The 24,003-nt window shown below is 38.6% G+C and overlaps 1 protein-coding gene across 2 annotated transcripts; it reads left to right on the forward strand.

Moving 5' to 3' along the window:
- Positions 1-3: 3 nt before the first annotated feature.
- fhip1b (FHF complex subunit HOOK interacting protein 1B) lies at positions 4-22,829 on the forward strand. 2 transcript variants are annotated; one of them, XM_089133170.1, is made up of 14 exons: positions 9-141; positions 3,256-3,337; positions 11,403-11,852; positions 12,620-12,758; positions 12,861-13,123; positions 13,921-14,151; positions 15,339-15,584; positions 15,719-15,886; positions 16,019-16,098; positions 17,156-17,325; positions 17,452-18,750; positions 18,855-19,033; positions 19,461-19,623; positions 20,037-22,829. In XM_089133170.1, exons 3-14 carry the CDS (start codon positions 11,724-11,726, stop codon positions 20,345-20,347), a joined length of 3,378 nt encoding a protein of 1,125 aa, XP_088989296.1. In that variant the 5' UTR covers positions 9-141; positions 3,256-3,337; positions 11,403-11,723; the 3' UTR covers positions 20,348-22,829. The 2 variants fall into 2 exon arrangements, with proteins under 2 accessions (XP_088989295.1, XP_088989296.1); XM_089133169.1 differs by lacking the exon at positions 3,256-3,337 and having other exon boundaries at positions 4-141.
- Positions 22,830-24,003: the final 1,174 nt, after the last annotated feature.

A 24,003-nucleotide genomic window follows, 5' to 3' on the forward strand; every position in this document is an offset into this window, starting at 1 on the left:
CCCGTGCGCGTGGGTGTGTCCGTGGAATCTGAGGAGAAAGATGGCTGCGGGACGAAGGGAGAGGTTGACAAATCTCAGAATCGCTGTTTGAGGATAGCCAGGTTACGGCGGACGACGAAGCGGGAAACAGCACTCGCTCGCGTAAGTATTTTTTCCTCGTTTTTTATCGGTCGAGTCTCACTGTGTGGCCTCGTCACCTTTCGTTTCCCGCTCCGCTCGCGAACTCAACGCACGGCGTCAAATCAAATCTGACCCGTTGCGAGCTCTCCGTGCAGTTAACGGTGAAACTCCTTACAGATGAGACTAGAATTATTACTGCCTGTGAAAGAAAATATGCACACACCCTATAAATCACGATCATGTTGGGAGCGATACAATTAGGCATGTTTTGTGTTATCCCTCTTGACATTGATCGCATAACGGTTCTTTACCGTTCAGTGCCCTGTGTGTGTGTGTGTGTGTGTGTGTGTGTGTGTGTTTAAAATGACACATCACTGCGTGGGAATGTGTATCGTGACATACTCACATTGAAATCAAGAAAGAGGGAGCTGCATTGACATAAACTTGATTGTTGTTAAAATATGGGATTGGCAGCTGGTTTGGTATTTGTAGGCCATTTTCTTGGAATGAGCCAGTGATTAAGTCAACCTATTTAGTGTTGTTGTTTCCTGTGCTGCTATAAGTGGCTTTTCACCTGCACATTTACAGTAACATAATGCTTACGTTGTCAATGTCATAAGTGATGAACCCAGACTTTTAAAATGACTGTTATGTTGTTGTGTAACGTGAGTACTCAAAACTTGGCTGTTACTTGGAACTAGTAAGTGTATGTGGTTAAAGTCTGCTTATGGTCGTTTATGCAATACAGATGTGATGTATGGTTGAAAACAATCTCTTATGAATATGATTATAGCAACAGCATTGGGTGGCAGGCAGCAATATAAGCTGCTCATTTGAGTCTTTTTTTTGTCATGTGTTATTCATATAAAACCCTGTTGAGCTGTAGTGCACGATGTTGCTGTGTTTATGATATGTAAGAGTAGACAGCATGTCCTTGGCTTTTGGAGGGTTCCTGGGTTGAATATGCTCTACACAATTGTAATGGGAGGTATTGAAAGGATTATGAGTGGAAGTGGCCTGGAGATTTTGAAGGGTTAGTTAGTAAACATGTTTTATTAATTTATGTTTTGGTTTTAGTTAAAGGTACAATATGCCTTTAACTCCTAACCTCTTACAATAACAAAGGCGTATATTGATGACGTATATTCTGCATTAAGCAGAATTATGGACCGCCACGCCGCCACACGCAATGTGAGGCCCGTGGATATAAAGGAATCAGGATGGATTCCATTCCATCTAAAAACTCAAGTGCTGAATTAATACTCACACCGGTCAGTTTATTAGACTAATTAAACTTGAGGTAACGCAGCGCTGTTTCACTTGCTCTACACTATCACACGAAACGGCTTTTTTGAGTGTGTTGAATGTTAGTTAGGTTGTTTGTTGGTTATATGAGAGTAGCAGTGAGCTAGATCAACATTAGAATAACATACAGATCATCATTCATATTCTAACTTTTCATCATGTTGAACTGGTCATGTACATAACATTGATTAGGTTTATGTAAATTTGCTCACCTGTGTCTAATAAAGTAACATGTAACACTCGCATCTCTGTCAAGTTGAAGTTAGTCGCGGACGTGGAGCTCTCGGCATCTCGAAAGATGTTGATCTTCGTTTTAGTCCTCTTTTTGTCATACTGTCTGCTTGCCATGGTCTATAATGTTTAAACAAAACAACAACAACAACAGCGTGAGTGTCCTGCTAGCATAATGGGCATAACCCAGTTGTCAACGTCTCTCGCCATGGTTACTGTGGCAGCGCAAGCACAAACCTGACGGAAACCGAGGCTAACGCAGATATGACGCCATTGACTGGTGACTCCCTCACCCCTGATCACACGCCCCGTTTCCTTGGTTACAATCGTAATTTTCTCACGAATTACAAATGGTTGGAAACATTTGGGATATTGTAAGTTATCAACTAAACAATAACATTGGCCTAGTGGTAAAATATCCAAAATTTTACTGCAAAAATCCTGCATATTGTACCTTTAATTATAAAACTCTGATTTAATCATACTTTTGCTCCATAAACTCAATAGCATGCCATATAGGCTAGCTGCCAAAGCAACATTTTTATGCCATAAATCCATTCCAACCTTTTTTGCTCTGGTGAAGTTGTACTTCAGACTTTCTTCCTCTGTCTTTCTTATGCATACATAAACATACACTTGCTGGAGTCATTTTGACCCATTCTGTTGGTTTATTCCCCTTCAGCAAATGCCACGGCAGTCCTACACTCATTTTAGTGTCAGAATGACTGAACTTTGAACTCTTGATGATTAAAACCCAAGGAATGAATGTGACCTGTAGAGCAAACAAACTTGCTTTGCTCTCTCTCTCTCTCTCTCTCTCTGTTCTGTTTTGTTGTTCTCCTTCTTAGTCTCAACCGTCAGTGGTGAAATGCTCTAGTTGGCTTCCCATGCAGTTAGTTGTTTTTATGATTCACTTTTTCCTTTCATTGGATTTTTTACCTCCATTGGCATAAATATGAAACATGCGCCAACAGAGAAGTAAATGTGTGACCTAAAAAAATGAAGCAAGGAAGTACAAACATTTGGTTTGTACCAAAGAATGTAAATTGTATGCGAAAAAGTAAAGCGTTTCATGTTAGTTCATAGTACATTAAAGGGATAGTTTACCCAAAATTGAAAATTCTTTCAGTAATTACTTACCCTCATGTTGTTCCAACCTCTTAAGACCTTCATCCATCTTCAGAACATGAATTAAGATATTTTTGTGTTATATATATACTTTTTTGTTAAAAAAGTAAGAAATAAAAAAAATAACTTATTTATGAGAAGTGCCCTTTTTTCACTTGAGCCCCTGCCCCTCAAAATGTCTGTGCACGTCCCTGGCTGTGGCAATAAAAATAATTTAAAAAAAAGCTCGCAACATATGGAAAATATTAATACTACTATAATAATACTACTATAAATTAACTAGTTCCTTTTTGAAGAATGAACTATGAACTGAACTAGTTCATTTTAAATTGTGTGAACTGAACTTTGACTTATAGTTCATGTAGAAAGTGAACTTTCTCATGGTTATAACCATAGACAGTTAAGGTTACTACCCAACTCTGTTAACAGTCATGAGTCACGACAATGCTCTTCTTCTGTTGTTTGTCCTAGATCGCGCAGTAGGGGGTTTCATTCATTCTAGAGACACCTTGTGTCCCCGACTGGAAAATACTCTGCTGCGCGATCTGTGACAGTAAGTGCTCCGTCAATTATTATATTTAATATAATAATTAAATAATAATTAATTAAACGACAAATTATTTTATTTGTGAAAAATGCTGTAATAGGATTGCTGCCATCTAATCTATAAGAATGTTTTTAACAGCTTTTTGTCATTTATCATATAGGCCTATTGATTAAAATATATATAAATATAATATATATAAAAATATCGGCTTTATATCGGCCATCAGTCACCCGGTCACCAAAATGGGTCGCCACTATTTAATAGGGGTGGATCTGTCTGATTTCCAGATTCGATTCGATTACGATTATTGAACTCCCGATTCGTTTACAGTCGATTTTTCAATTATTAACGATTCTCGATTAGCAATTATTGATTTTCCATTTCACAACAATAAACAAAACTACACTAGACCAACATATGATTATATCAGCAACATTTTGGAATTAATTGCACTTTTTATTTGTTTGATATTCAATGAAAATAAGGATGGTTAGTGAGGACATGCAAACATGCTTGTTGTCTACTAGGCAACCCATTATCTTTAAATTATTTTGTTTTTCAAAAGCAATTGTGTTGCATTATAATGCAAAGACACCTGGTTCTATATGTTGACAGCATTGAAATGCATTTTGTGATTTCCTTCAATTGAAAATCTTTGAAGCAAGTTTGGGGAACTTGAAGGGCACCCAATTCAGAGAATCACCCAGAAATTCAAAAGAACAGCATTTATTTGAAATAGAAAGCCTTTGTAACATTAAACAATACTGATCAAATGTTTGGAGTCGGTTAGAATTTTTATTTAATTTTTGGGGGCGAAAGAAAAAAGAAATCTATACTTTTATTTATAATGTTACAAATTGATTATCTGAATCGTTGTGTGTGTGTGACTATAAATACTTTGCATTAAAAGTACAAAGTAATGACCCATAAAGAATTACCGTTCAATATATTTTATTAACAATGCAAAGAACCAACAGGAAAATTAATGGGTGCCTGAACTAGGAGCATACTTGTAGTAAATTAATAATATAAGGACTGGTAGCCGAGTGTTTATAAATGTATATCAAAAATATATATTTTTTGGAAAATCGATTTTTGGACATTTGTGAATCGATTCAGGATCATCCATGTTCACATTGTGATGCATCGAAGAATCAATTTTTTCGCACAGATCTAAACCATTAGGTTTCAGCTAAAAGAGTTATGTGATTCTAGTTATTACGCTCTTTTACCTTCTCCTGATCTGCTAACCTGCCATTAAGACTATACCTGTGAGCCATTGAGACAGACACCTGGCTGGCTAATGATTCATTGACCTCAGGACAAATAAAGAGAGAGAGAAAGAGCCCTTTTCATTCTCTCTCTCTCTCTCTCTCTCTCTCTCTCTCTCTCTCTCTCTCTCTCTCTCTCTCTCTCTCTCTCTCTCTCTCTCTCTCTCTCTCTCCACCCATTTTTTCCCTGCTGTCAAATCAAATTCTCAAACAGCCTTGGCTTGCACTGCAATAGGGCAACATGCAAAGTCATTGCTATACCAATTATTTTCCAGTTAATTTGGCAAAAATGTGTTTTATTTGAAAATATCATTTACTACCAAATTTGCACCTCTAAATATGCATCGTATAGACAAATACTGTATTTTCTGGAATATAATTTGTCCTTTATCATCTGAAACATGCTGCAACTTTTTTTCCAAAGCAATGTATATAATGCAATTAACTTCAAAACAGCCACACATTTTGATTTGTCAAACTTCAAATTCATTTTTATCTTTAGGAATTTTAGATTTTTTTAATGACCTGGGCCCGGTTCCCCCATAACGCTCACTCTTAGTGCGCTAAGAAGACTCAAAAAGATACATCTTACCTAAGTTGTATATGTTCCTAAGTGTGTTTCCCGAAGTGTCCCTTAGGAAGCTTCTTTACTCGCTCCTCTTATGTTTGACGTTACAAAGGCGCTGTCCCAAATGAAGGTGCTGAATTAGTTGGCATCGATTGCTCAGGAATTGATTTTCCACTTCGCACGTAAGAAAGATAACACGTTCTATGCAAATTAAACATTCCTCAAATAATTCGAGTAACATTTATTTTAACATTGTTTAAGTTATCAGTAAAATATTAATTAAATGATCAAATTGTGAAATGTCAAAATGTTTGCTATGACGATCAAAGCAGGATGTTCACAGAAGCGCGAGCCGCGTGCGAATCCCAATGCAAAGCTTCACGAGATGGTATGCAAGTGGCAAAACTAAACATCCATCAAAGCTCTGGTTCAGGAAGGGGATATTTACAGGTAAAAATAAAGAGACTGAGAGAAGGAGATGGAGATAAGAGAGGAGAGGAAAGCAGGTAAAGCAATAGCCTATTGCATACAGTGCCCAGAATAAGAATAACTTTATTGCAATGGATTCCTATTTAACACAAATATACATAGCCTAAGTTCTTTGACAATTACAGTGGAAAAATAATATGCCCCCGAACCATAGCTGTCAACCCTCCCGTTTTTTCCGGGTTTCTCACGTATTTTATCTCTGTTCCCGCTGTCTTCCCGTTTCAGTATTTTCCCGTAAAATATCCCGTATGTTTACGCTCTGATTGTGTGAGACGTACAAGCTCGGACCTATTCGGCTTGATGTCGTTCATACTCGGATGCAGCGCCGCGCGCGCTGGCAGGAGACACATTGGCTGCGTGCGTCTCAGCTGCGTGGCGTGGCCGTTTTTATTTTACTGTCTATGGTTTTTATTTCGGCTCCCATGTTAACAGATTAGAGCTTGCACACTGCCTGTGTGACACGCGCAAACGCGTGCATGCTAGAAATAGAACCAGATGCCTATTTTCCACGCGACACTCAAGCGTGTTGGAAGCGTTTCCAGGCCAAAAAGAAAAAAACGATGTTCATATGTCAAAAATTTCCATTATTTTTGCCTATATATATTTTCATGTCATTTTTTTAAACAATCGAGTCCTGGTGTCCTGGAGGTCATAGCATAACATAGGAATAAAATATATATTTTTTTTTTCATTTGTTTCTTATGCTCTTAATAATGTAAAAAAAAAAAAAAAATCCCTTATTTTGGCTACGGATTCCGGGAAATCTCCCTTTTTTTCAATGTTCAATGTTGACAGCTATGCCCCGAACCCCCTAGCAAGATCACTTTTGGGACTTCTGCATTTATAAAACCCTGTGTACGGCTTTTGCACTGAATAGAAAATTATATTTTTGCAAAATACAATGCATTACAAGGCTTTACAGAAGAGTACACTATTGTAGACACATGTACTTATAGGTTTTAACCAATGATCAAAATGCACATTTTTCAAAACTCTAACCATTTCTCAATTGCTTGGATACAATACACAAACTGACACAACTTAACATCACAGTACTACTATTTCAAAAGGCATTTCACACATTACATCATTTCCTTACAATGATCTAACTATCAATTGAACTGCTCAAAATGATAAGTAACTGTTGCAGTACTCTTAATGCATAGTTGTATGGAAACAGACACACAACCTTCCATGTTTACAGTAAATCATGAAAGTTTCAAGATTACGAGATTCATTGTCACCAATTAGCATGGAGCATGAACGAATTAGACAACAATATCCATGGATGTAGCCCACTGTAATATTTTAGATTTTTGCTTTGATTCCAATAAAACTACAGGTATGTTGTGATTGTATAGCTGTACTAGTGCTTTTCATCATTATATTACAAACTTTGTTCAATGATTCCACTGTGTGTGTATTCTCTACTACTGCAGGTACTTTTACAGAGATGTATAGTTACTGTACATGCAGTATTATAATGGAACTTGTATCACCTATTTTGTTCTACAATATATATAATGATTGTATGAACAATGACACAGTGAAACTATCGGTTGCTTGTTGTGTGTGTATAGTTATGTTTCAATGGTGTTTCACAGTAAATTTGTTTTTTGAAATTAGTTTTGATTTTGAGTTTTGTGTCTAGAGTTTTGAAAAATGACATCAAGGTTAAGTGATTTGTAAAAAACTGCAATATAGTCAGTGGGGAACTAAAGTGGGCATATGGGTAAAATGAGTCCCACTCCTGCCCTGAAACCTCTCACTTAAAGTGCAAACCTATACCAAATCTCCAAAACCATAAGCTATATCTCAGCCTTTGACTCAGTTTTCAATTGCATAAAACATTTTTTTTCCAAAACACTACACACAATTCTCTTCCTAAAACACAAAACATCTAGCAGGAATTGACTTGCTATCCTTTTCCAAACACACCAATCAAAATGCTACACTTATTCACCAGGTCACACACACACTCCTATGTCCAAACACTAATTGCTTTACTGATCACTATCCAATCACTGCTTTTACTGTAATATAAGCCTATAATAGGTCAAATGTCAGATTACCTGTTTTTAACAATGGATGCCAACAATGGACAGAGACCCCCCCCCCCCCCCCCCCCCACACACACACACACACACACACACACACACAATCCTTCACTGTATTATAAAGAATATACTTTTGGTTTAAGTGTTTGCCATTTGAAGCAAATGCTTCATTCTGACGTGTTTATGGCATTTTGAATGCAGTTACGTTTTTGAAGGAGATGTGAGGCATTTTGTGTGTGAAGTTTTGGAAGTTTTAGAGTTTTGAAAAAAGGTGACATAGTTTTGAAAATGTTTGTAAGTTTCTAAAGACTGCTGCACAGTGGCAGCGACTAACGCCTTGAGCTCAAACAACACTAAGAGAGTTTACGAATGGTCCAGACCAACCTTACGAAAGTGTGACTTACAGAAGATATACTTAGCGTACGAACGTTTCGAGAACCGTGGCATAAGGTTAAGAGAGAGGTTAAGGAGTAGGTTAAGAACTACTTGGCGATAAGAACTTTTTGGGGACCCGGGCCCTGTTTTGAGTAAGAGTTAGCAGTACACATTTGCATTAATGACTTATGAAACATGTTTAAGCACATGATGCAGGTGTCTCCTTTACGTGTCCTTGCTTGAGGTTAGCACAGTTGTCCTTACCGATTATGTATTGATTCTTACAGTTACTTTGCATGCAAGTGTTGATGAGTCACTCACAACAACTGTTTGTTTTTGTTAATGCTTTAAGTCATAGATCTGAATCTTGATACGCCAGTAGTGTGCATCTTTGGTGTTTGTGGTTGCAGGGTCGATAAAGAAATCACAGTGAAACACAAGGAGCTGACTGTTCTCCCAGAGGCATTAGGCAGTCAGTAAGCAAGCAGAGCTGACTGACTCTCTAGACTGCTCAGATTATCTCCACTGTTTAGTCCCATTTACGGATGGGAATTTTTGACTTCTATATGACACATCTCATATGAGATTAATCGGATATTCTTGATACACGGAATTAACATAACATTACAACTTATCTGAACAAAAGGATGCAAATGCAAGTTAACTTGAACTAAGTTACATGGTGGCCTGCAAGTGCTACTCCTGTTGTGGATGGGTTGTTCCCAGAACAACTCACTCATACACGGGCAACTAAATCTCATTATTATGTTATGCACAGTACAGTATGTCATATTGCACTTAACTGTGTTTTCGTCTACTTTAAGTGATTCTAGACATCTCTTGACAATTTTAATGAAAACATAAGCGCACTGTTGAGAAAATTTGCAGAGATAAAACTGAACACTGAAGGGATGCTCCGATCTGCCGCAGAACAGTATCGGCCAATAATCACGTTCTATGACTCGATCGGTAGTCACTAAATTTGGCCGATCTCACAAGCCAATACCAATTTGATGACGTAAAACCGAAAAAAGACGGCTCTAAATTTGTATGCGAAATATACAGATGAGTATCATAACAATACTGTCATTTGAGCTAATGCTGAAGTGTTAATGAACACAAATAAACTGAAGCACTTAGCTTGCTGGTTAATAAATTCAACAAAACGCATCCTGTCTGCGATAATATCGTAATTGTTGTTTTAACAATGTGCGATTTGACATTATCGAGTATAGCCTATCCCATGTCCCATTATAATAGACATCTCTTGTCCCATTATGGATTAGCACCACTAGTTGAGTTATGCTGGAATGTTGTAGCCAGCCAAGCATTTGTAAAATCATTACAGAATCAGTTATCTTATAGTTGAAACTTGCTTTATGATAGTTTTCTTTTGTTGCCAAAAATTCATCTTGGGATTTGTGAAGCAGGCAAAAGGCAATGTCACTAAACTTAAGACCAGGATGAAGGTCATAAATTATTATTTGCATTGGTGTGGCAGCTAACACTGATCATAGGCTATTGACATGGTGTCTGAAGCCTCAAATGTCTCATTGTGAAACTGCTTCATGATATCTTGAGTATAATGCCTGTCTTTTGTTGACACTATAGAACCTACTACTACTAGGGAATTCTTTATCCTAAACTGGACAATGAATAGACAATACATGTCATGGTACTACTGCCTTTTGCATATGCACAGAGGAGCAATTCATTCATTATGCGCGTTGACGATAACACATTCATTGCAGCTGCCTGCCGCACAGTATGATTTGGCTTTGACATTACTAGTGAGTGACCAACTCAAGCAAAAACTACAAGGGAGAGAGATAGAGTATCATAGGACGTGGTCAGCTGGACTGTGAATGTGCACTAAACTAATTAAAGGAAACAATTTGCCAAGCTATCGTACCGCCTCTTTGCTGGCTAGAAACTGTGCACTGGTGGTAAGATGTTGTTGGACTTCGTCTGGAACATGTGACGGTGCTGTAGTTGATATTGCCTATGACTCATAGTATCCAATCTATTTCCAAGAAGCCTTTGTATTCCCCTGAGTTTGTGACACATGGTTCCTCCCTTGAACAAGGGCCCTTCCTCAAAAGACAGCCACTGTAACATTATGTTATTGGAATTGTGATCTGTCTTTCTTGGGTTGATGGAGTTCTCACAGGGATGGAAGCCTTATTTGTCACAGTCATAGCAATTAATAATGAATGGTAGGGTGGATGGAGTGTGTGTGTGTTCCTTAAAAATGGGCTTTTGAATTTTGTGTTGATTTTTTTTTTTTTTTGACCCATTTGTCTTGTCTTGTACTGAAATTAAAGTAATCTCAAAAGAATGCTAAAGTCAATATGAAGTGTCACTGGTACTGATAATAACAGAGGAAGTGTTGTTGCATTTGTTAAGACCACAGGAAGAGTTGTGCGAGTGTATAACCTCACAGGAAGCCTACTGATTTAGATGTTGTCTGCAGGTGAGTTTTCAGAAATGCTAGAAAACTACCTAAATGCAGATAGACATAGGCTAATATGTGCAGGGTTTTAATGTTGCGACTGCCTCTGCCTGATGTATTATGGGTAAATTTGTTTTTCAAGACACTAATGATTAGACTGAGAATCTGAAATGGTGAGATGCTAGTGTGCTGAATCATTTATTTATGACTGAAACTTTCACTTCTTTCTATTAATTCTTTAACTATGTAATTTTCCCAGTAGACCAAACTTAACTGAAGGCAGACGTTAAATGTGCATTAATCAGATGACGAATCCTATTATAGCGAATGCTTGAATCATGAATTTGTATTAAATTACTTGACTGGCTGATCCAAGGAACTTTACCAAGCAACATCTGCATATAACTTAATTAATATTCACATACTAGCTATACCATAATTTTGCTGAATTTGCTGTGCTGAATTTTCAGCATCCATTTACTCCAGTCTCTGTCACTTGATTTTTAATGTGTCCTTGCTGAAAAAAATATTTCTCCCAAAAAAAAAAAAAAATTAAAAACAATTCTTACAGACCTAAGTCTTTGAACAGTAATGTACTCTATTATTAATAATATTTACATGCATGTTAATTGATTATGAAAATAGTTACAGTTCGGAGTTTTGTATTGTGCTGTGCCCTTATGTCTTGTCCTTTCAATCTCCCACAGAAACTAACCTTTCACTGACTGGCTTCACTGTTTGTGTTTTACCTGCAGGTGTTAATGTGTCATCATTGACCTCTCTCTCTCTCTCTCTCTCTCTCTCTCTCTCTCTCTCTCTCTCTCTTTCTCTCTCTCTCTCTCTCTCTCTCTCTCTGCAGGTGTGTGCGGAGGAGTCTATGTATCGATATGGAGTATAGTGCCGATTGCAAACTGTATGACAGGGAGTGCAGACAAGCCACATTGATCACTGGCGTACAGTGACTGTTGCTGCAGACATCGGCAGGATTCCGTCCTCTCTATGCTTTTACCTCTTACTTCATCAAGCAGGACTCTTCATTTATTGGTTTTTGGACACCTTTTTTGAGTTGCCTTACCCCCCCCCCCCTCCCCCCTTTCCCTTTTCTCTCCCTCTCTGTGCTTCTCCCTTGCTCCCCCTTTATTCTTTCCCTGTTGACCTCTTGATCAGCCTGCGAGCTAAGATGAGTTGGCTAAGTCGTTTAAATCCAAGGGGTCCAGGCACTCGGACCGGTCGACATGCAGCCCCGTCCAGCCCATGCACTGCCGACCCCGAGACCTGCCTTATGGTGTTTGAGAACCACTGGAGACAGGTGTGACACCACATTGACTTATTTTCCTTCATTCTGATTGTGCAAATAATATCCTTAGGAAAAAAATATTGGTTAAGAATTATTAGTGTGGTTAATACATAGTAAACTTTTGTTTTTGTTTTTGTTTTGTTTTTTATCATAAGAAAGGCAAATGAGGTATCCTTTTAAAGTTAGCTTATTTGTTTGCAAAAGCATATGTCTTACTTTAGCATTATTGACTCAACAACAGACTTGACAGACTGACTGCACAGACGGATGTATCACACTATTTTGTCAAACTGGAGATGGCAATACTGTTAGCTTACAGGTGTTTTCAGAAAGCCAGCTTTTTTATCCACAGTGAAGACATAGCACGTACATGGTTGCCAGGTTGAGATAAATGACACTTAGGAGATATTTCTGTATTGCTTAGATATTTCCAAGTTTTGATTGGGTGATTACATCCCATGATATCAGGCAAGGCAACCCCCTTCCTCTGTAGGCCAGATTAAACTTGATTCTAACCTATAAATTATATTAGATTAATTAATTTCAGAAAATTCCCACTCAAATTATTCAAATTAAGCACAGAATTGATAAAGAAGGAGCTGTATAGGAACTCATATCGACAAGCATTATGTGACGATACATCATCTTAATGATGTATCGAACACCGCCCTAACATCAATATAGACTCTGGAACAATATAGACAATATAGTATATATACTAAATATCTACTCTTCTGTGGCTTTACCATAAATAGAACTGTTCCCTGTCTCCCTGCCAGGTGTCGGGTGTGTTGAAACGGAGAGAGTCTTCAGTGGGTGGTTGTGCCGATGATCTCACAGCAGTTCGCAATCACACAGATCAGATGCTGTGCCTGCTAGCTGAAGAGAGACCAGCTGGGGGAGACATTGAATCACCAGGTTAAAACACTCTCCTGTGAGCTCGATGGAGCATACATTTGTACTGTTTAGCATAATATAAATTCTTTTTTTATGTGACAATGGATTGTGGAATGTCTGCAGCACTGGGTCCTATTCTGGAGATGGTGGTGGCAGAGAACATACTGGAAGAGTTGGTACAGTGGCATGTGCGCCATGGTCTGGAACCGGACAGCCAGCTAGAGCTGTTGAAACTGTTTGAGATGCTGATCGGACAGTCACATCAGTCACTGCTCCGGCACAGCGCAGTGCTCCAGCCGCTGCTAAGCCTGCTGGGAGCATGTGTGGATCCCCAGCTGGGCTGCCCTTCTGCCCTAGAGTCCAGCCTCGTACTGCTGCTAAATCAGGTGTTTGATAGGCAGATTCTGACACCTGTTTGAATCACATGGAAATTAATTTTGCAGAATTTCGCAACATTCCTTGACAACCAATCAGATTTTATTGCTGAGCTTACCACTGGGTTAGTGGCTTATACACCACGGAAACCTATTAATTCCGTGTAATTTATAGTTTAGGTCAAGGGTCAGCAAATAAGGTTGGCATCGGGCCAAAATGCCTGTGACTGACTGTTACTGTGTCTTTTGTAACTGTTACTCTGTGTTAAATCCTGTAGTAAGACAGTCATTAACAAAAAGCCACATTTGTGTGGGGGTGTCCAGGTTTTACACTGGATACAATAATAAAGCAGTAGGGATGAGTCACGATTTTCGAATATTCGGTTTGTTGATTTAATTATAGAATATCGAATAGGTCTTGCGATTGAGATTCTTTCAGAAACGCTGATTCATCAAGTAATGAAAAACGTCTTTATTTAGGGAGTCATTGAATCATTCATTCAAACCGACTTCATTTAAATCGTTTAAATGAATTAAACATTTTTAAATAGATTGCATGAATTAATATTTTGTCAGAACCTCTAGTTGATTGCACTTTATTTTTAGTTGTCTGTTCAGAATCGTGATCTCTATTTGAAACAAAAACAATCCAGAATCCAGAATCTTGCAGCTCTACAATCAGCACAGAAACAAAAGCAGATGGAATTAAATGGGCCAAAATATGAGCCCAAATTAGACGGCAGGGGAAAAACATGTAATGTACAATAATTTCATGCATATAATTAAATATTCATTTCTGTTTGTGTGAGGTATGTGTGTCCATGGTCAAAGAAACTGCCATTTTGGAGTTGTTATTCAAGTGTGGGCCGGTACAGCAGGGTCCCACCAACCTGCTGATCTTCTCACTGTTGGTGCCATTTATCCATCGAGACGGCTCTCTGGGGCAGCAGGCCCGTGATGCGCTACTCCTCGTCATGGCAACCTCTGCCAGCAACCACTCTGTTGCACGCTACATCGTTGAGAACTCCTACTTCTGTCCAGTAAGCATGAGTGTGTTTGCTGTTGTGTGTGCTTACCTCATCTTTTCTGTTCTTACTTTTGAAAATGGGCTCGTATCATAGATTATTTATGATTAAAGGGCAGAGAAAAGTTAGAGAAGCAGGCTTTAATGTGTATATTCCTTCTGTTCTTTTCTCACTGTCAGCAAGCTTTATGAATATCCATTCTATTCATGTTATGATATGCGTTCATGTATGATTTTGTCTGTGCTATGCAGTTTGAATGTCGGTTGTTGATTTCATATGTGCCTTTTAAAGCTGTTTCACTGTGGTATTTTCTCTGGGTTGCTTTTTATTGGCTTCTGTGGAATGAAAAAGGCCATTTGTCATCTGTAGTTGTGCTCTATGACTACAGTGTTGGTTCCAGTGGATGTGCTGCTTTCCTCCCCTCTTTCCTCACAAGAATAATATATGAACCTTCATGTGACCCACTTAACACATACTACTGGATGTCTCTAGGACTCTCTGCCACTGCAGTGCCTCTGTCTCTTTACATTTCTCTCTCTTACTTTCTTTTTCTACTGTATGTCACATATAGCTATTTTTATGCCAGAGATGCATTAGATCTTGCTGCCAGTTTCTTTGATTGCCTGTTTTGTGGCTCTAGAAGACATGGCCAAGTTCCACATATAAAACCAGCCCTGTCATGAATAATGTTCTTCAGCATATTTGAGCATTAGGGTGTGGTCACGTTTACTGATGTTTCAGCGAATTTTCATGTTCGAAATACAATCATTTCAAAAGGAATCCACGCAGTCGGAAAATTCGTAAAGGGTTTAAGGTCATGCAAATATGCCACGTTGACAGACAAAAGGCTTGACACGTTTCTAGGTTTGTTAGTGAATTCTGTATGAGCAGTGAATCATTGCTACAGACATGACGATGGTAATTTTTCCAAGTTTTTTTTTTTTCTTTTTTTTTGGTACATATGACCATACAATTATTCTATGTTAAGATGTCTGAGAAAGAATAACTGCATTTGGAGTAGGGATGGGAATTTGAAGCAAAAATAATATTCGAAGACTAGGTAGTATTAGATTATTAATCGAAATTCAACCCCCCCACACATGCACGCACACATGCATGAATATGCTACATACTAGAGCATGTGAGCGAAGCATAGTTGCTTGGTCAACTATATGTAATAATGTTGGCAAATCCTCCCCCAGGTGCTAGCGACGGGGCTGAGTGCACTATATTCATCCCTGCCGCGTAAAATCGAGGTACGGGGTGACGACTGGCACGCCTTGCGGAGGGAGGACTGGATGGGCGTCTCCTCTCTAGTGCTGTTCATGAACAGTCTTGAATTCTGCAATGCTGTAGTGCAGGTGGCACACCCGCTTGTGCGCTGCCAACTCCTTGACTACCTCCACAACGGCTTCCTGGTGCCAGTCATGGGCCCCGCTCTGCACAAGGTGAACCAGAATGATCTGGGCCCAGTTTGGCTTAGACAATATTGCCAATATTGTTTTGAATGGAATTTATTTTCTCTTATTTTGTTTTCCTCTCTCTCTCCTTTCATCTCTGTCTCTTATGGTTCTTCCGTCAGTCGTCGGTGGATGAGATGATAGCAAGCACGGCATATCTGGACCTGTTTTTACGCAGCATCACAGAAACTTCCCTCCTTAAGACTTATTTGCGCTTCATTCTGTTGCATCACCATGACAACGACACCATCCTTGATACACTACTCACACGCATCAGCAGCAATTCACGGGTCAGTTTAGCACATGCTGTATCTGGCGTGCATGTATAGATGGAAAAGACACTGTTTTGTCAGTGCTGTTGGTTATGGAAATATAGAGAATTGTTACTAAAGATACATTTTCCTCCCTCTCTCTCTCTAAAGCTGTGCATGGTCTCTCTGAGTCTGTTTAAGACATTGCTCAGTCTCAACTGTGAAGACCTCATGCTCCAGCTTGTCCTCAGGTATTTAGTGTGCTTGGGTGTGTGACTAATTTTGCAAGAGAGCCTACACATATAAGCTTTGGGTGTTTATAGATGGATTTGGACATTGCATCTTGTAAATTGAAATATTATGGACATTTCTTTATCAAATTAAAGGGTTAGTTCAACCAAAAATGAAAATTAAGTCATTAATTACTCACCCCCATGCTGTACCAACCCCGTAAGACCTTCGTTCATCTTCGGAACACAAATGAAGATATTTTTGATTAAATTTGAGAGCTGTATAACTACCACATTGGCTCCTAAGGGAATGACACTTGACGGCCCAGAAAGTCAATGAAGAAAATGTTTAAATAATTCAAGTGACTAACAGTGGCTCAAATATAAGTTTAGCAAGCGACGAGAATACTTTTTGTGTGAAAAAACAAACAAAAATAACGACTTTATTTGACTATTCCTTTTCTTCCTTGTTGGCCTGAAACGAGACTTCAATAGATTTCCACGACGCATGCGCGAAAATTGCGATCTCCTTCAACTAGTTCAGTTCTCGTGGAAATCTATTGAAGTCTCGTTTCAGGCCAATAAGGAAGAAAAGGAATAGTCGAATAAAGTCGTTATTTTTGTTTGTTTTTTCGCACAAAAAGTATTCTCGTCGCTTGATAAACTAATAGTTGAGCCACTGCAGTCTCATGGAATATTTAAACATTTTCTTCATTGACTTTCTGGGCCGTCAAGTCTCATTCCCTTAGGAGCCAATGTAGTAGTGATCCACCTCTCAAATTTAATCAAAAATATCTTCATTTGTGTTCCGAAGATGAATGAAGGTCTTACGGGGTTGGTACAGCATGCACCCCCATTAATTAATGACTTAATTTTCATTTTTGGGTGAACTAGCCCTTTAAATGCAGCATACAATTTTGTAGATCATATATAAGTGTTTTTAAAAAATGAAAGGATTATAGTGCATTATTTTATTAGGCAAGTGTCACTATTGCTCATACTTGGGGAAAGAGAATAAAATAATTATCATTTTTGTGTCCAAGATAAAGCTGCTATGATTTTTCTTGTGTGTTTCCAGGTATCTGTTGCCATGCACACATGTAATGCTGAGTCAGCGGAGGGCAGTCAGAGAAACAGACCTCTATGGCAAATCAGCTGACAAGTTCCTTTCCCTCATACCAGAATGCTGCCGAATCACTTCAGCACCCTCTAGTGAGCGGGATGATGAACCTGCCTTTTGGGGAAAGGGTAAGAGTAAGCATGCGTCAGGCACATTTATGGACACAATAGATGTACTTTTAGACTTCTGAAAAAAAAAAACATTGCTGAGGTTCATACTTAAAACATGTATTTTCTATCTGTTATTGCCTTTAGTGTTGGGTAGTCCTACTTCAGAGTCACCAGTTCACCACAGACCCAGCACTCCGTCCCGCCTTGCTCTCTTTATTCGACAGCAAAGCTCAGGAGGCCAAGCCAACTCTTCTGGCTCGGAGAATGCTCCCCCTTCTCCGCGTGGTAGTGTTTCTTCCCCTATTTCTTCTGACAGCCCCATGCACCAACTCCCAGACACTTCAGAAGGAGAGACTGGCTACCTGGAGTATCTGCGTGATGCTCGGAAGGGTATTGAGCTCTGCTCTTGGGGCTGTCGAGACTGGTCGGCACCATATGATGGAGAAAATCCTTCTCCAAACTCTGTTCCTCCTCCACCTCCCCCTCCTACGTCCAATCCCTCTCTCAATATGGTACCAGAGCATTTCTCTGTAATGGACCCCGCTCAGCAGAGGGCAGCAGTGGTGGCTGCAGCTCGTTCCGAGTGGAGCAGTTCAGATCGAGATAGTGGAGAGTGGGATGTTACCATCAGCAAGAACTGTATCAGTCTGACACCCCGCAGTAAGAAACGCAGCCTTCTTCCTAGCACTGTACCACTACAATCTTCTGCATCAGTCTCTACAGAAATAACGCGTGTCGTGGAAACCGTGTCCCAACACCCTCTTTCAGCTCCTCATCCAGCACTCTACAATGGGATGGGGCAGGTGGATTTCACAGACGGTGTGGATGAGCGAATGGAGGTTAAGAAAGTGAAGAGGGAGTCAGATGTAAATAGCGGTGCAGTTGAGTCGGCGATGAACGGGTCGATGGGTATGGGCCCAGTCGACTTCAAAGATTTCCACGTAGGATCGGCGCTGAAATCATCTCAGGTGCAGTTGAAGCCACATCTGCAACATCAAACCTCCGTGCCCTCCTCTGCACAAGAGTGTCTGCAAAGTGAGAGCCAAAGATTGTCTCCTGTTGTTGGCTTGACCGAGACCTCCGCAGTGCCCCATGAGAGCAGGGCTCCAGAGTCCGTTGAGCGTCTGATTGAGGAGTTGCTGGAGCGGGCGCCGTCAGAGCCGTTGCCTGGTGACTCAAAAGGCCAGGGAATCAGCATTGAGGCTTTCCACCAGGAGCTGAGGGAGCTGGAGGAACGTGTAAGAGAGAGGAGGGTTCTTTCACACAGCTCGGAGGAGTCCTCTCGGGAATCCCGCACTGCTCCTGCTCCCAGCCTGACAGATGAAGACTGCCTTCCAGTGGAGACCGAGCAGCGCTCCAGTGAAACAAAGCCCGACAGCTCTACCACTGGGGTATTTAGCCCCGCACGACCCCTCGGACAACCTCTTGCTCAACCGTACACAGGTTCTCGATGTAGAGATGACCAAATTAAAGATTTGAGTGCTTATGTTACCAAGTGCAGCAAGAGCTAACCATAAGTCACTGGTTCCGCTTCTCCCTTTGTGTAGGTCCATTTATAACAGTCCTGTTCAGTAAACTGGAGAATATGATGCAGAACTCCCTATATGTGAACATTTTGCTGGCGGGCGTTGTGTTCCAGCTGGCCTGTTACCCTCAGCCACTCCTACGCTCTTTCCTCCTCAACACCAACATGGTTTTTCAGCCCAGCGTTAAATCACTCATACAGGTAATGAAGAACAAATATGACTCTATCAGCATGACTGCTTGAAATGAAATATGCTCTTTTTATTGGTTGGTACATTTTCTGAACAAAACAAAATGGATTTTTTTTATTCTCTTAAAACATAATCGTGGTTTTTATTGAGGATATTTTATTGGTGTACATTATTCCAAAGATATTTTTTCATGTTTTATGTTGACTGAAAATCTTTATTTGTTTTGACAACTCTGGTTTGTTTTGTAAAAAACTGCTTGGTTTATTTTGAATTGAATTGAATCTATCTTTTAGAATTAAATTATATTAATCTGTTTAATGTTCTAGGGTGAAGTTTGAGTAAGCAATTCATTTACAGTTTGATTGACTGAATATGATTTGATTCAATTCGAAACGAATATGCAAGATGTTGGTTTTACTTTCACTTTCCATTTCTCAGGTGCTGGGATCAGTAAAAAATCGCATTGAGGGATTTGCAGCAACACACGAGGATTTCCCTGCCCTGTTAAGAAAGGCTCGCCGCTTTCTGGTTGCGAGAGGAAAGTTAGACTGGTCCGACTCACCCATGGGAGTGCCCAACCTTCGTCGATCAGACTCTTTAAGTAGGTGAATGAGAGGCAATGAAAACAATGGCTTCTCTCTGGCTGTCTGTCACAGTATATAGATTTTACTAATATAGGCACAATTATCTTTTTATAATCTTTCTTTGAACACATTATTGTATCAGCAAAATCCAATATTGATCAACCTCTAATTCGTATGTATTTCCATATTTCGTGTATATATGTATTGTCTTGAGTATTTTTAATTTGAATTTTCAGTTTTGCAGTTGAATGTGTGCCACAGCCTGTTTAAAATTACATTATTTATTATGAGATAGTATGGGTTTGTTCTGTATGGACATACAATATTGATTTTATTTGTGCAGGTCTCAAAAAAAAAGGTTATAAAGTCTTACATTTAATTTTTAAACTGTAGATACCCTGTTGATTTCTTCTTTCAATCTCTCCAACAGTTAAAAGTCGAAAGCCATCTCTGGGCGATCTTATCTTGAGGCACACCAACAGTCCTACGAGAGCTCGAAATGCAGCTCAGTTAGCCTTGGCCCACGTGAGGGATGGAGGCCAGTCCTTACACAGTGCTTTGTTTCGCGGTGGTGCGGCCGGTGGGGCTTCTGGCTTGGAGAAGCAGGCAGAGGCACTAAGGGTGAAAAACGCAGTCTACTGTGCTGTCATTTTCTCCGAGTTTCTCAAAGAGCTCGCAGCTCTTGCACAGGAGCATGCCGTAGCCCTACCCTTCCCACCCAGTCAAGGCACTGAGGAATAACACCAGGCCAAATTTTATTTTATTTTTTTTTTATTTTTTTTTCATGGGACATGATGCGTTCAAAGAGACAGGAAAATCAATTGCTCATAAGGTGAAGAGAGGTCATCTCTTGTTAATAATCTCATGTTCATAATGTAATTTTTTTAATTGTACAGGACCATTTATCCATTATGCTTTAGGAAATTGTGCATATAAATCTTGTATATAGACTATATAAAATATCTATGTGTATAATAATTTTTGTACACTCAGAGAGACTTGCATCTTTTAAGCTGGAGGAATTTGGTCGTAAACTTGCACTCCCGACGTTTCTATGTCACTTCGGAGACTAGCTAAAGTAGACTCACTACACACGGTTCTTTTAAACTTTTATGGGTGCAGAAGTGTCATTTACATTTTAGCAACGTCAGGTGGTTATTTTGTCTCTCATAGAGTATAGGTCGGTAAGATCACACCAATATATATTGAAAATAATCATTTGTCTTTTTTTAAAGGATGTCAGATTCTGTTTACCAATCACATGCTGGGCAATACGTCCTCAGCATTGCAGCAGGAATTGCCTCTTTATAGAGACATCTCTGAAAAATCAATAATTGACAAAATTCCCAAAATGTTCTTCCGATCTCTAGCACACATCTTTTTTGTCCAGGAGCTAGAGTGATGTTAGAGATTGTAAAAAGGGTAGAGGGTTCGTTTCCTTAGCCTCTGTCCCAGTAAAATTAAACATTGATGGACAGTTTTCATTTTAAAATTGAATTTTTTTATTTCTCGGTTGCAGCAGCTTATTTTCTAGGACAGATTTTCGGGTGAGTTTCTGGGAAATGCGTATGGTACATTCACCCAGCATGACATTACATTTTGTCTTCAGTTTCTGGAAAGGCACTGATTTTTCTGCCCACAAAGATCTCCTCCTGGATGTTAGCGTCCATTTTGGCGTCTGACTAGGTGCTAATGTCTTAAATCTTTGACTGGTATGAGCAAAGAGAAGCTTGCTTAATTACCTGTCCCTTTAAGGAGTGAGCCAAGTTAAGTGAATCATAAGCCATCTTACTGTTCTTGTTTTTTTCATTCTTTCTGTTCATTACTTGATTTTGCTAGTGTTATGAGTATGAGCGAAATCAGCCGTAAATTGTGCATAATGGAAAAACCGCCACAAGATGGGTTGTTGTTTTGTTTTTTATTGAAAAATTTTAATTTGTTTATTTTAAATTTGTTTATTGCCAAAATACTTTAGACACTTTAATTTTCAGAATGGAAGTTAAGGACATGCATGTGCATTTGTTTTTAACAGTAACTGTGTGGGGGGTGTTTTTTTACAGTATGGTTTTTGCCCCTTGTTCCAAATGTGTCTTAGAAAAAGTGTTGCTGATCTTAAATCATCCATTTAAGAGCTCTTTTATCATGCACAAGCCATATGCGCATTACCTCATTTTGCTACTTAATTTTTGGTATCTTGCTGCTTCACTTGTCTTAGTTTTGATGATTCGTTTCAATCAAATATCATATTTTTCTGATACATTTTTGTGGTTAGCTCTAACTGCTGAATTGTCAATGCATCTATCCCCCATTTATCCCTCCACCCATCCACAGAAGGTTTGTGTGGGACATTAGTGTGATGATTCTCTGCTTTTGTTGATATCTGAAATGTTTAGCATGTATATTCCATAATTAAGGATAATGTTAGGCAGAGTTAGTGTCAAGAAAAATAGTTTTTGCTCGCATCCCTGAAATGCTCGGTCTGTGTGGGTGAGAAAGATAAAAAAGGAAAATAAAAAGCAAGAGGTTGCCGAATAAAGCGGTACATATATGTTAGTGTTCAGTTATCTCTATGGAGACAGTGGAAATTACACACAGTTTCTAAGTTAGAAATCAAATAGGCCTATTCAATTGTGTCGTAAGATACCAATGCACAAGAAACACCCATTGTTTTGAGGATGTAATTATATACCTGATAGCATGTTTTTCTTTTTCTACTTGCATGTATTCAAGTGTTTATGATTTTGAAATTTTGAAAAATCAGGCACTCATTGATTGTTTATGGAAAGTGATTGTTTGATCAATATACATTGCACAATTTTTAAGTTGATTTTTTTTTTATGTAATTGGTTTCCTCTTTTTTTCATTCTGTCCATTTGTTTGAATGAAACGTTGATGTTCACAAGGACTTCTGTGGCTTGTTATCTATGCAAAAGTGGTTTCTTTGTTTCTGAGTAAGTGAAGACGGTTAAAGTTTTTAGGACAAACAAACTAAATTTGCAATCTGGAACCCCACTTCAATAATTTACGTATCCCTTATCTAGTCAATAATCTACTGGACTGTATGGACACTCATGCAAAATAATGAATGTTGTCAAAATATTTTTCTATATTTAAAATGGAGGAGGGAAGTGGAACTGAATGGAGATTTAAATCGACCTTCAACGACAAACAAACACTAAAAGGGAATGTTTTTATTAATTTATAAATGTTTTACCTGGCAATACCTTTGGCTTCTTGGTCTTTATTTCTCATGAGTTTATAAAGGTGAGATCCTCTGTTATTTATGGTTTGATAAGATGTGATTGATTGCAAATACATTACATATAATGGTCAAGAATGTATGTGAAATGTGATCACATTTCCTATACACTTCAACCTTTGATCTGTTGCTTGGACTTTAGAAGAATATTTTTTCTTAGATGGTCTTTAAAAATAAATGACACTGAGTAAGTTCACTTTGGTTGGTGCATAGACTGGTTTGACAAACCTTAAATATTGTCAGAAGAACAATGACCCAGTTCACTCTGAGTCTCCATGCTCATTAGTGAGATTCTGTTCCTGCCCGTATTTTTATGATCTCTTCCTTATCTTCTGATCGAAGTCTTGCTCATCTTCACTGGATTATAGACAGAGGATGCTGCTACAGGGAAGAAAGACTTCATGTCTTTCATAATCATTGGGTCACGCTACAAAATCTCTGTTGTAAAGATATTCAAGAAGTCTACTTTACAAGTTTGCTAAATTTGTGTTTATCGGCTATTTATTTTGTTTTGCATAAGTTCTTAAGCTGTGACAAAATTCCACAAATTTCCAGTACTTTTAAGACTTTTTTTTATTAAGCATTTGTACAAAAATGTTCTTTTGTATAACTTTGCATGCATTTTTTAAAATTAGCCCACTAAATTTGTTAGTTTGGGGTCAATAATGGGAGATAAAAAAGTATTGCATTTTTCACTAAATTAATAAATACATAGCTAAGATTTTCAGCTTTGATTGTAATATTTCTTGAATCAGCATATTAGAATGATTTCTGAAGGATCATGTGACATTCAAGACTTCAGTGATAGCTGCTGAGAATTCAGATATGCCATCATAAATTACATTTTAAAATATATTAAAACAGAAAACTTTTTACTGTATTTAAAAAAAAATAACCTAACTTTTGAACAGCAGTGTTTATGAAATTAAATTCTGGTATATTCATGAACACCTAGGCTCAATTATAGATCCATGTACTGCCTGAACTAATCTAATGTTGAATAAAGGAAGGCATAAACTTATATCTTGAAATGCCAACCATGCCCATGAAAGAAGTCATGCATTAATAATTACCAACTTATGTAACTACATTAGGACATGTAGTTATTGTATTCATTAGCATTAGGGATAAACATGGT

Source organism: Pimephales promelas, chromosome 7 (assembly GCF_988280905.1).
Source record: "Pimephales promelas chromosome 7, fPimPro1.hap1.1, whole genome shotgun sequence".
NCBI classification, from domain to species: Eukaryota; Metazoa; Chordata; class Actinopteri; order Cypriniformes; family Leuciscidae; genus Pimephales; species Pimephales promelas.

What these genes read in the sequence shown, in the direction of transcription:
- fhip1b (XM_089133169.1), top strand. Translation starts at nt 11,724, where the DNA reads ATGAGTTGGCTAAGTCGTTTAAATCCAAGGGGTCCAGGCACTCGGACC. An exon ending in ATGCTCCAGCTTGTCCTCAG is followed by an intron (nt 16,099 to 17,155) that starts GTATTTAGTGTG and finishes GTGTGTTTCCAG; the next exon opens with GTATCTGTTGCCATGCACAC. An exon ending in TCTTGCTCAACCGTACACAG is followed by an intron (nt 18,751 to 18,854) that starts GTTCTCGATGTA and finishes CCCTTTGTGTAG; the next exon opens with GTCCATTTATAACAGTCCTG.